At 44.9% G+C, this 17086-nt stretch overlaps 1 protein-coding gene across 2 annotated transcripts; it reads left to right on the forward strand.

Annotated features, from left to right (window-relative positions):
* The first annotated feature begins 342 nt into the window (after positions 1-342).
* SIRPB2 (signal regulatory protein beta 2) lies at positions 343-17056 on the forward strand. 2 transcript variants are annotated; one of them, XM_022592823.3, is made up of 5 exons: positions 343-692; positions 6971-7336; positions 8414-8755; positions 9290-9355; positions 10426-17056. In XM_022592823.3, the coding sequence occupies exons 1-5, from the start codon at positions 506-508 to the stop codon at positions 10521-10523; spliced, it is 1059 nt and encodes a 352-aa protein (XP_022448531.1). In that variant the 5' UTR covers positions 343-505; the 3' UTR covers positions 10524-17056. The 2 variants fall into 2 exon arrangements, with proteins under 2 accessions (XP_022448531.1, XP_089752772.1); XM_089896646.1 differs by lacking the exon at positions 10426-17056 and having other exon boundaries at positions 479-692; positions 9086-9395.
* Positions 17057-17086: the final 30 nt, after the last annotated feature.

Below are 17086 nucleotides of genomic sequence, written 5' to 3' on the forward strand. Positions count from 1 at the left end.
CACCCTGCAATGTTAAAAGGAGGCCTCTGGGAAGCTTGATAATAAATCCTTCTTAAGCAAATATCACCTCCTCTATTTCCTACATATTATGAATAATGATGGCTAATATGTTTAGCCTTTACATTATGCTAAGCCCTCACACACATATATCATTCCTGCAACACCTTTCTTAGGAAGGGATTGTTACTGTCCCCATTTTGCAAATGAGGCAACAAAGGCTCAAAGATGACAAGTGACTCTGAAATGTCACACAGCCAGGAAGAGGCAGACCTGATTTTTGATCCAAATTCGGGCTGACTTGAGGGCACAGTATGACAGCCAAGCTCATCTCCCTTCCAGGATGCCAAGGACAGGGTCTGGAAAAGGTCATTAAGTCTTTGACAGAGTGATTACAGGAACTACTGCTCAGACACGAAAGCCGGAAACCTCTCCACCCAGCTTCTTCCTCTTACACCAGCAGCCTTGTCTTGCTGTAGTGAAAATATTTCCCCAAGTAGCCTTGGCCATGAGAAGCAGAAAAAGCCTTGCCCACAGATCTCACTTCAGACTCCAACACCGATCAGAGAACGGAATGGTGGCCAGTCTAGGAGACCACGGGAGGCACACTTTGCCCCCAGTGATGCCCACCCCTACCCACCTGGCTCATTCATCTCCCCGCTCCTGGCTGCTGGCACTGCTCCTCGTCCTCTGGGGTGAGTAGGATCTGGGACAGAACAGGATCCACCCCTGGCTGATCCCACAGAGAGGTGCCAGGAGGGGCTTGACCCCACCAAGATGGAGGGGGAGGGGAGAGCTGAGAACTTTCCTGATCCCAGCAGAGTGCAGACCAAGTGTTGAGAGAAGCAGAACTTCTTGGGCAGCACAGGAATGTTAAGCTCCCAGGCTCTGGGCTCATACCGCCGGGTTCTGGCTCAGACACTTGTATGCCTATCTACAAAGAACTGCTCTTTGGGGCCTTTCTCTAGGGCTACTGTATTAAATATAAAAATGGTGAGGCTCAGCCCAGGACCAGCTACATAATTTGCCCAGCCTTGTGAAAAATAAAAGTACAGGTCCTTTGTTCAAAAAGTATTAAGAGCTGCAATGAACATTTTGGTACATGACTCTTTGAATTATGGTTTTCTCAAGGTATATGACTCAGCCATAAAAAGAAACGAAATTGAGATATTTGTAGTGAGGTGGATGGACCTAGAGTCTGTCATACAGAGTGAAGTAAGTCAGAAAGAGAAAAACAAATACTGTATGCTAACACATATATATGGAATCTAAGGAAAAAAATAATTAAATAAAAAATTAAAATAAATAAATAAATAAAAGGGCATGAAGAACCTAGGGGTAAGACGGGAATAAAGACACAGACCTACTAGAGAATGGACTTGAGGACATGGGGAGGGGGAAGGGTAAGCTGTGACAAAGTGAGAGAGTGGCATGGACATATGTACACTACCAAACGTAAAATAGATAGCTAGTGGGAAGCAGCCGCATAGCACAGGGAGATCAGCTCGGTGCTCTGTGACCACCTAGAGGGGTGGGATAGGGAGGGTGAGAGGGAGGGAGATGCAAGAGGGAAGAGATATGGGAACATATGTATATGTATAACTGATTCACTTTGTTATAAAGCAGAAACTAACACACCATTGTAAAGCAATTATACTCCAATAAAGACGTTAAAAAAAAAGTATTAAGAATTTTAAGACAGCAGCAGTAGAGCATTAAGGCAAGCATGAGGCCTGTCTAAGGTTTGGGCCCTGTGCGACGATACAAATCAAACATCCATGAGCCAAAATGCGACTAATCCTAGGACCCACCTCTTTGTTTGGAGGATTCAATGAGATAATGCATATAAATACCTGGCACGATGTAAAGATTTAATAACTGTTGGCTATTATTATCATACCCATGTCTCCTCTAAGTCAGGATCAGGCTGATTTAGCTCCTGAGTTTTGGGCCTTCTGGGTACAACTCACCCTCTGAGCCCAGAACCCTCTGATCCACCAGACAAGATGCATGGCTATCAGTGGGCTCATTCCACCGCCTGCCCATGTGGGTCTCTGCCCCAAGCCCTACTGAGGTCTAGATTCTGTTCATCACACCTAGGGTCCTCCAGAATTGTCACCCCCAAGAGAGGCCCCAGTGGGACCCTGGTGTGGAGTCAGACCTGGATGCTCCCTCGTTCACTGGCTGTGACTTGGGGCACCACTTCTCTTCTTCCAGCTGGTTTTCTCGAGGAAAATGTGAATCGTAATTCTTATTAACTTGTTTCACAAAGACTTTTGAGTGTCCATTACATGTTAGGCACTAGGTTAGGAAATCATATATCTAAACTAACCGGAATAAAATATATTCAAAATATTTTTGAAAAATATTGATTTCTATCATGCTTCCAAAAGGGAACCCCTCAACAGGAATCATGAAAAACAAGAGCATGCAGATGGAAAATGGGTGGAAAGAAATCCCAGAGCTGTGGGAAAGGGAATGGTCCAGCTCCACAGCTAAGGTAGAGACAAAGCACCCAGGACAATTCCCAAAGCCCATGTGACAACATAGAAGGAGAATCAAGAAAGGGAGAGAGAGAGGGGTGTGGGGCACGGGGCCTTATTCCAGGCTCCAGTTTCCTCCCTGCTATTTCACTTTCCCAGACTCACCCCAACTGGGATAAGAATCATGAGACTTTCTGAGCCCTCATCTCCTCCCACTGCCTCTTCTCCATTAGTTCTCCCTTTCTCATCACACACAGAAGCTTCATCTTTATAAATTTTTTAACAGCTTTATTGAGGTATAATTGACATACAATAAACTGTACATATTTAAGGTGTACAATTTGACAAGTTTTGTGGGCATTGGACATTTCACACTTGTGAACTTATCACCAAGATAATCAAGATGAGGAATACCTCAAACACCCATAAAAGTTTCCTTGTGATTCACCCTTTCCACTCCTCCTCCTCCCCAGGCAACAGCTTATCTGCTTTCTATCACTATAGAGTAGTCTGCAATTTCTAGAACTTTATACAACAAACATCATACAGTATATACTCCTGTTTGCCTGGCTTCTTTTACTCATTGTAATGATTCTGAGATTCATTCATATTGTTGCACATATCAATAGTCATTTCTTTTCATTTCTAGCTACCTTATGGATAAACCAGTTTGTTTTTCCACTAACCTATTGACAGACATTTGGGTTGTTTGCAGTTTGGGGCTATTACAAATAAAGCATCTTTGAACATTCATATAAAAGTCTTTGTGTGGACATATGCTTTCATTTCTCTTGGGAAAATACTTAAGAATAAAATGATTGGATCATATGGTAGGTGATTGTTTAACTTTTTAAGACACTGCCAAAGTGTTTTCCAAAGTGGTTGTACCACTTTACATTTTCATCATCAATGTAGGAGGATAACATTTCCCCCACATCCTTGCCAACACTTGGTATAGTCAGCCTTTTCAATTTTAGCCAACACTTGGTATAGTCAGCCTTTTCAATTTTAGTCATTCTAAAAGGTGTGTAGTGATATCTGATTGTAGTTTTAATTTGCATTTCCCTAATGTGTAATGATGTTGAATATCTTTCATGTGCACTTTTTTTGATGAGGGTCTGTTCAACTCCCATTTTTAAATTGTGTTTCTTATTATTGAGTTTTGAGAATTCTTTGTATATTCTGGTTACAAACCTTTTATCAGATGTATGCTTTGCAAAGATTTGTTCCTACTCTGTGGCTTGTCTTTTCTTCTTTCACAAGTGTCTTTTGAACTCCTTTTAAGAGTTCTTAATTTTTATTTATCAACGTGTTCTTTTATCAATCAAGATTTTGGTGTTGTATCTAAATATATGGTAGAATTCACCAGTGAAGCTATCTGGACTTGGAGTTTTCTTTGTGGGAAGGTTTTTAAAACAAATTAAATGTTTTAAATCGATAGAAACATCTGTTTGTCTCTTCTTGAGGTAGCTTTGGTAGTTTGTGATTTTCAAGAAATTTGTTTGTGTTGTTAAGTATATATAGCCATGAAACTTGTTAATAACAATGCCTGATTATCCTTTTAATATCTGTAAAAACTGTACTGGTGTCACCTCTCTCATTCCTGATACCTATCTATGGCTCTCACACTCTCTTTCTCTTTCTCTCGCTCTCCTTCTCTCCTTATTCAGAAGGGCTAGAGATGTATTAGTTTTAATGATCTTCTCAAAGGTTTTATTCTTGTTGATTTTCTCTATTGTTTTTGGTTTTCTACTTTATTGATTTTCACTCAGATCCTTGTAGTTTCCTTTCTTTTATTTACTTTTGATTTAATTTGCTCCTTTTTTCTATTTTAAGATGAAACTACGGGCATTCATTTAAGTCTTTTCTTCTTTCCTAAATAAGCATTTAATGCTAAAATATCCACCAGCTTAAGCAACATGCCACAAACTTTAATGCTGTGTTTTCGTTTTCATTCAGATCAAAATACTTCCTAATTACCCTTTTATTTTGTCTTTGACTCGTGTATTAGTTTTCAAACATCTGAAGTTTTCGTGGCATCTGTCTGTTACTGATTCTACTAATTTAATTCCATTGTGGTCAAAGTTCATGCTTTTCATGACTTGAATTCTTTTTAATTTATTGAGACTTTTTTATGACTCAGAACATGCTCTATCTTTATAAATGTTCCTTGTACAATTGAAAGTAACTGTATATCCTGCTATTTGGGGATATAATTTTCTGTAAATATCAATTAGACTAAGTTGTTGATAGTATTTTTAAATCTTCTGTATTCTTTCTGATTTTCTGCCTATTTGTTCTATCAACTATTGAAATAAGGATATTGAAATCTCAGACTGTAACTGTGGATTTGTCTGTTTCTCCCTGCAGTTCTGTTGGGTTTTGCTTCATATACTTTCAAGTTCTGTTATTAGGTGCATAAATGCTTGGGGGTTTTATGTCTTCTTGATTATTTTACCCCTTTATCATTGTCAAATGTCATTCTTTATTCCTGGAGATATTTTTTGCTCCAAAATCTACTTTATCTGATATTAATATAGTCACTCCAGCTTTTGATTAGTGTTACTATGATATATCTTTTTCCATCATTCTTCTTTTAACATATTTTTATCTTTATATTTACAGTGGAGTTCTTGTAGGCAACATGTAGTTGGATATTACTTTTTTGTCCAATCTGACAATCTCTAACTTTTACAGGGAATATTTAGACCATTTACATTTAAAGTAATCTTTGATATGATTAGGTCTAAATCTATTACTTTCCTATTTGTTCTACTTGTTCTTTGTTCCCTTTTTCCTCTTTTTCTGTTTTCATTTGGTAATTTAATATTTTTATAAAGTTATTTTCTCTACTTTATTGGCTTATTAGCTATAACTTTATTTTGAAGTTTAGTGGTTGTTTTAGGGTTTATAATATACCTCTGTAATTTATCAACATCTACCTTAAGCGATATCATACCATTTCACATATAGTATAAGAACCTTATGATGGTATACTAACATTCTGCCCACGCCAGCCTTTATTCTATTATTGCCTTAACTTTACCTACACATGCATTATAAGCCTCACAATAGAATGTTACTATATTTTATTATTTTGGGACCTTGCTTTCTAGATTTGCTAGGTGGGACCAGAGCACCTCTCTCTAGGTAGAGTACTCCCTTCTGTGTAGTCTACCCATTGCCCTGTCGATCATGAGGTTTTCCAGTTTTACAGGTGGGAGCAGGCATTATTCTCAGCCCTGTGCTGAGTGATGGGCACAGTTTAGCACATCCATGTGAGGAAACTACCTGAGGCCAGGGGAAGAACGACTAGAAAGAATTAGAGAGAACAAGGTCTGACTGACTCAAATAATGGTGTTTGGGGGTGGGTGTTTGCTGAACTTCCCGGAACTAAGGACAAACGAAATTCCTAGGATTGAATGTGGGGTGTCACTTGGTCACAGCTGTGAGGCAGTTCTTAGTGGCTAATGGCACATGCCTAGCTGAAGATGAGGGGAAATTAATTTAGAATTCCACAACCCTTCCCTAGATCCTGTTAGAAGGGAAGGTTTGCTTCATTCTACTCCCTACCTCACTCCCAACTGAGAAACACCGCGATACAAACTTAAGTCTTGGAATGAGACCAAGTTATTCCCAAGGCCTGATGGAAGCACAGATGAAGGGAAACTCGAGGCACAAAGCTGATGACCTGTAGTGAGCAGAATCTTGAGGCAGTTGATCTGAGTCCAAATCCTGGCCATGACACCTACTGAATGCATGGTTCCCCTCAGGTTTCTGCACCTCCTTGAGCATTAGTTTTCTCTCAGAAATGGAGAACCTCACAGAGCTCTTGGAGGGAGTACCTGAGTTGCTGTTCATAACCCAGGTGTAGAAGAACTTCCATTGGGAGGGCTTGGCCTTCCTTCTCTGTGCCCAGTCTCAAGCCAAACTCAATAGTTCAATCTATCTTCTTCTTATAAGGTCACCAGTTATATTTGGGTTAGGACCCACCTATGTGACCTAATTTTAACTTAATCACCTATTTAAAGACCCTATCTCCAAATGGAGTCTCATTCTGAGGTACTGGGAGTTAGGACTTCAGTATATGAATTTGTGGGGGAGGCAAAATTCAGCCCAATTAGCAGTGATCCTGGGAAAGCTACCTAACTCTTTCTGGGTTCTCAATGTCTTCTATTGTAAGATGGGGATGATGCTGCCAACCTCTAAGGAGTGTTGGAGGAATAAATGAGATAATACATGCGTTGCCTGGCACATGGTGAGCACTCAAGTGCCATCTATTACTCATAAGTAATCCATTTAATAGCCCTGCTCTCTCTCTCTCTCCAGCCAGCTGCCTCATCTCCTCTTTTACTTCCCTCTCCAACAACACCCCTCAAGTGTTCTAAGCAATTGTTCTTGACCAGCTGATGGCTGGTTTATGTTAAGTTTGCCTCTTAGGGCTCCAAGTCCTTCCAGCCCAGCACAAGGCCTTTCTTCCTCTGTTGCAGGAGCTTCTGAGCAGAGCAAGGGGGGTAAATGGCAGGTCCTGCAGCCTGAGGGCCCCATGCTGGTGGCAGAAGGTGAGACACTCCTGCTGAGGTGTACAGTAGTCGGCTCCTGCACTGATGACATGATACAATGGGTCAAGGTGAGCAACCAGGGCCAGCAGGAAATTTATAACTTCAAACATGGCTTCTTCCCCGGGGTAATGCCCATGATCCAGAAGACACTGGAACCACTTAATTGCGACTATTCCATCTATATCCACAATGTCACCACGAAACATGCTGGAACCTACCACTGTGTGAGACTTGATGGCTTGAATGAGCACTCAGGAAAGAAGCTGGATGAGGGCACCTCCGTGCTTGTGAAGAGTGAGTATCAGGCCCTGCAGGTCATAGCATTCTGCTCTGATCTATCTCCCTGCATCAGTCACCTTTATCCACAATCATGCTGCACACACAAAATCTCCATGGCATATAACAATGAGTATGTCTCACTCACACATTTACAGGCAGCTGGGGTGGTTCTGTTCTACATGTCTCATTCCAGGGCCCAGACTGGCCAGAGTACATATTTCTCATGGAGATGGCAGAAGCACAAGAGGGCAAGTCCCAACACCCTAAGCACATTTCAAGCTTCTACTCATATAATATCTGCTAACAGCCCATTGGCTAAAGCAAGTCACATGGCTAAGGTCAAAGTTAAGAGACAAGGAAGTGTACCTGGCCACCATGAATCCACAGCAAGAGTATGGATGTGCCACACTATCAGAGGAGAGTCAAGAACTGGGGCTGATCATTTAATCCCCAAGTAACCAGTCATACTATCTATAAGTCCACCATTGGTGACCTGGACACCCAAATCCTGGGTCTGTCATTCAGTAGAAATGTGTTCTTAAATTAGTCACTTCAGCTCTATCTCCTTCAAGTGCTGAACTTGCAAAATAGGCAACAAAATTCCTACTTCAAGGGATATTCAGGTGATGAAATAGAAGAATTGATGTTTGTGAAACCCCTGTAAACCGTTGACATGGAGGGTATCCACATTATGTGTGGTGGAGTGGGGAGGGGGGTTCATTTTAACTTAATGCAAGCATTTCAGGAAGTCTTCTCTGACTCCTTCCAAGCTTCTCTTAGTCCTGCAGTCCTCTGGGTTTCCAACCTCAGGGGGATTTTCTGGACCATCTCCACCCCCAGACTGAGAACTTCTCCAGGGCAGGACATTTGTAGGTCTTAGCAAGCTTCCTTTTCCCCAATCCTAGCATCAGCACATAGTAGGTACTGAGAATTCCTTTACTGAGTGAATCAATTAGTGAATAACAAGGGAATGCGGGAGGGAGTGACTGAGTGAAGAAAACAGGGGAAGCAAAGGGAGGGTAGATATGAGGGAGGAAATGATTGGACTACGGAGGGAGAGAGGGAACAACAAAGTCCTCTCTTTGGCTGCAGGAGCTGGGGACCCAGAGCCAGACCTCTGGATCATCCAACCCCAGGAGTTGGTGTTGGCGACCACTGGAGACACTGTCTTACTGAACTGCACGGTGCTTGGAGATGGTCCCCCCAGACCCATCAGGTGGTTTCGGGGAGCTGGTCTGAGCCGGGAGGCCATTTACAACTTTAGAGGTATCTCCTACCCCAATGTGACAGCGGTCCGGGCTTCCAACAATGATTTCAGCATTCTTCTGCGTGGCATCTCCACTGAGCATTCAGGCACTTATTACTGTGTAAAGTTTCAGAGGAAACCCAACGGGCAATACCTATCTGGACAGGGCACCAGGCTGAGAGTCAAAGGTGAGACAGGTGGTTTAGGAGATGTTGGGGGAGAGGGGGAGGTGGTCCACAAGGAAAATTTCATCATGTCCCAAACAAGCTAGCTCTTCTTAGCCTCAAGGCCTTTACATAAGCTATTCCCTCTGCCTGGAATGCTTTCTCCTTTTCTACGGAGAACTTCTACTCATCCTTCAAGGCCCAGCACAAATAGCCCCTCCTCTGTGACACCTTCTCCTTCTCCCAGGCAGAGTTAATTTATCCCCATTCTGAGCTCCACAGAACATTTTATAGACTGTTAATGATTCAACAAACATCTGTTGCATGCCTGTTGACTACTCTACACTGTACTAGGTGCTGCAGACACTGCAATGAAGCAAGCATTGTCCCTACCCCAGAGAGGCTCATGCAGTTCTAACTACAGGGCTTGACTTCTAGCCCCCAGCCCAGGCAGAAACTGGCAGACTCATCTCAGGGACCCCAGCTCCTAACACAGGGACTCAGGAAGTGGAGTAATAGAAAGAAAGAGGAGTGTGAGACCACTTCTCTCCCTGGCAGCAAAGCACACTTCTCTCCAAGAGTCAGAATTCACCAGTGAACGTGCAGCCAAGGTATTTCCATCAGGTGAGTGTACCTATCTCCAGTGGCGTTAACCAGGCTCCCACAGGTAAGTGGGGCCAGAGATGGCTTGGCCATGGGAAAGGTGCAGTCCCAGACTTCTAGGGCCCTTCTGCCACTAAGACAGTTCCCAGGACTCCATCTCAGCTGCAGAACCAGAACCCAGAGAACCACATTAAAGCTCAGTCAAAGGAAGGACCTTCTAACAGTCAGTACTAACTGTTCAGTGGGCAGTCTTGCTTACGAGGTGGTGAGCTCCCCGTGATTCAGAGCAAGGCTACACTATGAAGATGTGCATAACAGTGCTGAAGAACATGGCTTTGTAGCCAGGCTTCCTGGATTGAGCCCCTTTCTAGCTGTGAGATTATGGACAAGTTGCCTTACTCCTTGAATCTCTGGTGCCCTCCTCTGTGATCTAGGGGGAAGAAGGGAGATAAGAAACAGAGAACCTACCTCATGGGGTTATGTACAGATCCAATGGGGCCACATGTGTCAAGTGCCCAGAACTGTGCCTGTCACATCACCTCAAGGTACACTCAAGGGCACTTGATAACTGGGGCGAACTTGGAATAGAGGTGACCAGGTTAGCTTCCCTGATGCTCAGCCCTGTTCCTGCCATTCTTGGGAGCCAAACCACTTGGTCCCATCACTACTTTGACACATGTAGACCTGAGCAAATCACTTCCCCACTCTGGATCTGTCTCCTTATCTATACAAGCTGGATTGTTATCCTACCTTGGAAGATTAGTTTGAGGATTATATAAGGCAATTAGGAAGTGCTTAGCTCAGGGCCTGGGACAGAGGAGCTGAGCAGTATATAACGAAAGCAATTTTCTATTGTTATCAGAGGTCAGAGATGCTGTCAAGATGATTAAAGGTACAGGTAGGATATTGGGCAAAGGCTCTTCGAGCCTGGGACAGGGGGATGGGAGGTCTTTGATCTCTTCCAGGGTAAAAAGGATGAGGCCCCAGAGGTTATACAGAAGCTTGACCCAACTCCACCATAGAGGCACTGAGGTGTGGGCTGTTGGGGGCTCAGCTGGGGTCCTTCCTGAGCTTTCCTCTGTGTCCCCCAGGCCTCCTGTCTGTGCTCACTCTTGTGGTCCTGGGGCTGAAAGCAGTGACTTTGGCTGCACTCCTGCTGGCCCTGGCTGCCCACCGGAGGAACCCTTGACAAGAAGATGTCAAAAATTCAGGCCCAGCAGAGCTATGCTCATCTTGGCATGGGGCATGGGGTATGGATGACTGCTCAGCCCTAGAGTGGGTCCTCTAAGAGAGGGCCAGGGACTCCCCAATCATTCCTCTGCCTCCAATTCCAGCCTCCAGTTGCCCTCAGGCCTTATGACGAACTCCAGATTCCCTACACCCGATTTCCTTTCACCTGGCGAAATTCCCCATTTGGCACTGGGTTCCCCTCTGATTTGCCTTCCTCTCTCTTCTCAGCCTGTTTAAGCCCTCCTTGTCCTTCAAGACCTTGCCCGGGTCTCTCCTTGAGGCCCTTGCTTCTGCTGTAGCCCCTTCTGGAGGGCTTGCCCCCTTGCTCCCCACTCCACATTTTCTCTTCCTTCAAGATGCAACTCAGAGTCTTTCCCAGAAGGTTTCCCTGAGTGTCTCTGAGCCCAACCAGACCACCTGTGCCCCTCCATCTACATGCTTCCTTCCTCCTTTCCTGCCTTCTTTCCTTCTCCACTGTGGCTGACTTGGGTGGCTGTAACAGTTAGAATGCAGGTTTGGCAACTTTAACAAAACTCTTAAATAACAGTGGCTCAAATCAGAAGAAAGTTGGTTTCTTTAGTAATATTCCAGTATAAGCTGGCCAGGCAATTCGGGACTCCCTGGTATTGAGACCCAGGATTCCTTGATCTTGTTGTTACCAGGTCCATATCCCAGGCAGAAAGACCAGGGAAAGAAGTAGTGAAGGGGAGAATGACACTTCCCTTCAAGGTCACAGCTGGGAATTTGTCCACATCACCTCTAATTGGCTGGAATGTGGTCACATGATCACACCTAGCTGCAAGGAAGGCTAGGAAATGTAGTCTTTATTCTAGCAAGGTGCGCCCAGCTAAAATCAGTCACTAGAGAATCAGAGAGTAAACATCAGTAGATAACCAGTGATCTCCACCTCTGTGGCATAGAGACAGTTTCTTACTTGTTCCGTGGGACACCTGGATTCAATTCCCAGATGAAATGGCATCTCTTTATACCTCCCCCTCCACTAGGGCAGCATAATGGAGGGCAGTAGTTCTCAAGAAGAGAATACTTTGCCCCCCAGGGGTTATGTGGCAATGTCTAGAGACATTTTTGATTGTCACAACTTGGGGGGTACTATTGTCATCTAGTGGGTAGAGGTCAGGGATGCTGCTAATTATCCTATAATGCACAGGGCATACCCCACAACGGAGAGTTATCTGGCCCAATATATCCGTAGTACCGAAGTTGAGAAACCCTGGTGTAGGGGAAAGCACGCATTCCTTGGAGTCAGACATGCCCGGTTTCTAATCCTGAAGCCCCCACTCCCTCCCTGACCACCATTAGTAACAAACTGCACCTCTTGGAACGTCGAGGACAATCACGTGGACTCTCTGCACTGTATAAGAAGCAATTCAATTCAACATCCACTGAGGGCTTACTATGTGCTATGTGCTCTGTGTACACTCAGTGCATGCAAACTCCCTTTCCTCTTTCCACACAAACATTTATTAGCACCTATTAGGTCGGGAAGTGGATTAGTCTGGATGTTTTTCATCATAACAAACAGAAAAGCAGCTGGAATAATACTAAGTCTAATGGGCCATTAATTTAGTCTGAGTGTTTTGTGCCAGTTTCAGCATATCGATAACCAGTGTTATAGTTGGACTGGCCCTTGTGGTTGGTATTATGAGTGCAAGATGCCCTTCAGTGATACCCATCAGGGAACTTTGAAAAAACAGAGGCTTATTACTTTACAAGACCTGGAATTTACACAGCATTCCTGGGGCCACACAGTGAGGTCACAGAGAAAGAGAGAGAAAGAGAGAGAGAGACAGCACCTGGGGTTCTGTTTTATTGGGGTTGCTGATTTTGTGGGCTCACTCTTTATTGGTAAATTTAAAACTTAAGGGTGGGAATTTAAAGCCCAGGAAGAAGAAAAAAAACAACAACTGGTAGCTCAAATGATCAGTTACTGAAAACAAACAAGATCTCTAAAACAAAGGAAGCTCTATGGGGGAAGATGGCCTGACTCTTTATCTAGCCCTGTGGCTGGCAATGTTTTTATTCAAGATAAACACATTGAAGGGGATGCCTCTTTGAAATGGATGCCTCAACAATCAAAACTTAAATCAGATAATCGCATTACAAAAAAGGAAAAAGAAACAAGTGTCAAGGTTTACACTGCACTGAGAATTGAATAAATCATTGAATTACCAGATATCAGAAGAAAGGGTAGATATAATAAATTGAATAATGTCTCCCACAAAAGATATCCAAGTCATAATCCTTGGAACCTGTTAATGTTACCTTATATGGCAAAAAGGACTTTGCAGATGTGATTAAAGATCTATAAATGGAACAGTGGTCCTGAATTATTCAGGTGGGCCCTAAATGCAATCACAAGTGTCCTGATGAGAGAGAGACAGAGGGAGATTCCACCCAGAAGAGGAGGAGAAAGCAATGTGACCACAAAGGCAGAGATGGGAGTGATGCAGCCACAAGCTAAACAATGCTGGCAGCCACAAGAACCTGGAAGAAGCAAGGAGCAGGTTCTCCCCAGTGTCTCTGAAGGGAGCATGGCCCCCTAACACCTTGATTTCAGCCCAGTGATACTGATTTCATACTCTGGCCTCCAGAAATAGGAGAGAATAAATGTCTGTTGTTTCATGCCATCAGATTTGTGGTAATGTGTTACAGCAGCCATGGGAAACGAATAGCATGGAACTGGGCCTCTGAAATAACTGGAGGTGGTTGCCTTCTCTGCCCCTGAAAATCTCCTCACCTGACAGGGTCCTGCATAGTCTGCTCCCCGCAACACACACCCCCATCTTATCTCCCAACACCACCCTTTAAACTGACTCCACTCTGGCACCCACATGGGCCTTGGCCACACACATTCCCTAATTCAGCCAAGTCTCTACATAACTGTTTCCTTCAAGAAGCCTCCCGAGATCACCCCCTCCACCGCGACATCTTCCTCCTTCTCATTTCCCATTTGCACCTTAAGTTTTCTTCTCAGCACTTACTGCTACGTGTACGTGTGAGTGCGTGTGTATTTATTTCCTTGATGATTATTAGTTGTCCCCACTAGAATTTGAGCTCACTGAGGGCAGGAACCTAACTTTTCACTATTGCAGCCCCTTACATTCCGACATAAAAAGTAGTTGAAGGCTGACAACATGCCAGGCAGGTGATGGAAGGTGGAACTAGAGAGTGGGACCGGGGTAAGGCCAGGATGGGAACAAAGGTGTGGATGAAATTGGAGGGGACTGGGATGAAACTTGGGGAGGAAGTGAGCTTTGAAGGGTGGGGGAGCATGTAGTACTGGGAGTGGGGTTACGGGAGAAAGGGGTGGGGCTGGGTGGGTCAGGAGCAGGTGGTGGTGGATCTTCAAGGTTGGGGGGAGCCTGGAGCTGGTAGTGGTTGTGGGACTTGGGGGTGGAGGCGGGGCGGGGGGAGGTGGGCGGAGGGAGGGGTAGAGGTAGGAAGGTGGCGGGGCCTTCAGCACCACCCCTCACCCAGTTTTGTTAAGGATATTTAGATAAATGTTATGAAAATGTAGTTTCAACTTCACACCCTCACATTCCCTTCTAATCAAATTGTGGCCCTAAATACCTCCAGTCAGATCATCTGGAGCTGCGTCCAGAAACCAGCCATGGAAGCACAGTCCTATAGGTCAAAGAGAGACAGGGGTGGTGTAGTGGTTGGGAACACAAGGCTCATATCTGAGATGCCTGGATTCAAACTCATTTAGGAATCTAGGGTTCCCCATTTATAAAATGGAAATGATAATAGAACTCACTTCATAGAGTTGTCATGAGGATGAGTAAGTTAGTGTATTTAAGTTTCTTTTAAGAGTGTCTGGGGGCTTCCCTGGTGGCGCAGTGGTTGAGAGTCCGCCTGCCGGTGCAGGGGACACGGGTTCGTGCCCCGGTCTGGGAAGATTCCCACATGTCGCGGAGCGGCTGGGCCCGTGAGCCATGGCCGCTGAGCCTGCGCGTCCGGAGCCTGTGCTCCGCAACGGGAGAGGCCACAACAGTGAGAGGCCCGCGTACCGCAAAAAAAAAAAAAAAAAAAAGAGTGTCTGGGACATAGTAAGTGTTCAATAAACATTAGCTATCAGGTAGTGTTACAGGGGAAGGATACCCAGAGGCCTCTGGAGGAGGGGCCAGGGATGCCCTGGCATAAGAAAGTGTTTTCCCAGGGGCACAAAAGTGAAGAGGGGTGACAGCTGGAATCAGGGACTCAAATACTAGTTGAGGAGCTGGATCATGGGGAGCGGATCACCTTCAGACCTTTAAGCTGGGGCAAGTCATCAGTCAGTTTCCAGGGTGGAAAGACCTGGCTTGCAGCTGAGCATGAGCATAGTGTAGAGTGAGCCCCCAGGCTCTTGGACTTTCTGGGAAGTTGGAGGGCATCTGGGGTGGACACAGCAATGAAGGGGGAGGGACTGGGAACCAGGGCTGGTGCTGGGTGCCCTGCAATGGGAAGGGGATAGTTGCATCACAAAAAACGGTCATTCCTCCCACACATCCCGCCAGGACCTAGTGCAGCTGAAAACCTGCTGTTAATAAAGTGAACCTAGACCCTAATTCATTTAACATATAAACTTAAAAGTATTTTTTTGCACGGTTTTGATATATACCAAATTTCCTAGGAATGCAACTGCTGTGTCCATCAAGGGAAGACTGAACTTTGTGTTGTTCATAATCTTACTGAGGCTTCTTTTTAAACCATTTTGAAAAATTACATCACCCACAGCGGCACACTAACAACATTTTTAATCAACCATAATACAGCCCTGTACGTAGAGGCCAGCATGTAACGGCTTCATTTTGCTTTGTACTGTTCTTATACCTGAGGATTGAAATACAGATCATTTTATCCCAATTACTATCCTTTCTTTTCTCCAGTTAGGGCACGATATTGGTTTTCTCAGTGCATGTAGGTCAGTTTTATTATCTCTGGATTCCATTTAAGGCAGTAAAGGGGTGATACAAAATGTTTGTTATGAAAATGGGTCTGAGAAGGCTGTGAACACTGGGCTGGCCCACCTCTAACCTCCTACCTTGTATAATGTAGGCCCTGAGGCCCAGAGGCCCAGAGGCCCAGAGAGGGCAAGAGTCCTGCTCTCGTCACCCAGCTTGTCCAGCAAGAGCCCAGCCCACAACAATAGTGAACACTAAAGGCAGCGACTCTGTAGCCACGTCACTTCAAGACTGTATGTTTGTGGGTCTCTCATTTTTCCTAGCCACAAAGGCATCTGTTTTATGGAAAATGAAAATTTTTATTTATTGAAATTAGGTCATATCCCACAGTCAGCTCAATACTCCTTGGGGGTCCAGGAACCTGCCCAGCATCCTTGTCCTCAGATTTTGATCCCTGCATTTCTCACCTGGATATGCAAACACACAAGGTTTCATTTTTTCACTCCTTTATTAATTCAGCAAAGAGTCAGTAAGTGATTGTTTAATGTCAGTGACTGCAGGTCACGGGAGATAAAATGACAGCTAACGTTTGCTGGGGCCCCACTAAGTATCAAACATTGCTCTCAGCAGTTCACATTGAATCCTCACACATCGCTCTGAAGTAGGAACTCCGAGGAGCTCCACTTTACACATCAGGAAATTGAATAATAGAGAGATAATCTGCCCAAGATCACACAAGCAGTAACAGCTGGGCTTCAACCCCAGGCTGAGTCCAGAGCATGTGCTCTTAAGCCATATTGTGCTGGAAACAGCCAGAAACCCTGCTGTTCACAGGGATCGTGGCCCTTGGGGAAGGCAGACATTTAACATGGCACCAGAGGGCATACACTGGGGACCGTCTGACAGAGCCTGGGTATGTAGAAAGGCCTCCTTGAGGAGGGGACACCTAAACTGAGACCAGAAGCATAAGCAAGAGCAGACCAGGGGAAGAAGAAGAGAAGAGCATTTCAGGCAGGGTGGTGAGAGGCAAGAGGGCAAAGAAGCTGAGGACCTCTAAGACGGGATTGTGTCTGAGAGACCTGAAGAAAGTGAGGGAGCACCTTGCCCACCAGAGAGTGAAAGGTGTTCCAGGCAAAGGGAGCACAAAGGCTCTGATGCAAATACGCATCTGGCACCTTCAAGGAACAGCAAGAAAGGAAGTGTGCCTGGAGCAGAGGAAATACTGAGAAGCCTAGGAGATGAGACGGAGAGCTGGCACATCTCGCAGGGGTCTTGCAGGCCCTGAGACATTTTTTAAGCAGATTGAGATGGGGAGCCACGGAAGTGTTGGGAGACAAGAGTGACTTGTTCAAGGCTCTCTAATGTGAACAACAAGAAGGCAGGGACTTTGTTTTGCTCGCTGCTGATCCCCAGCCGTGGAAGAGCAACAGGCCCTTGATTCCATTCAGTAAATATTTGAACAAGTAAGTGAACGAACGAATGAATAAATTAATGAAATGAGGAAGTGACTCAATGAATAATTGTGAAACTGACTCCTCCCGGGATCTTTCATCCCACAGGTACACAGCGGAAGACCCGCCCCTCCTCTCATCCTCCCCGCGCTCCCACCCCCGCTGTT

The sequence above is a fragment of the Delphinapterus leucas genome, chromosome 15 (genome assembly GCF_059928025.1).
Source record: "Delphinapterus leucas isolate spDelLeu-1000000601 "Yukka" chromosome 15, BTC_Dleu_Yukka2, whole genome shotgun sequence".
NCBI lineage: Eukaryota > Metazoa > Chordata > Mammalia > Artiodactyla > Monodontidae > Delphinapterus > Delphinapterus leucas.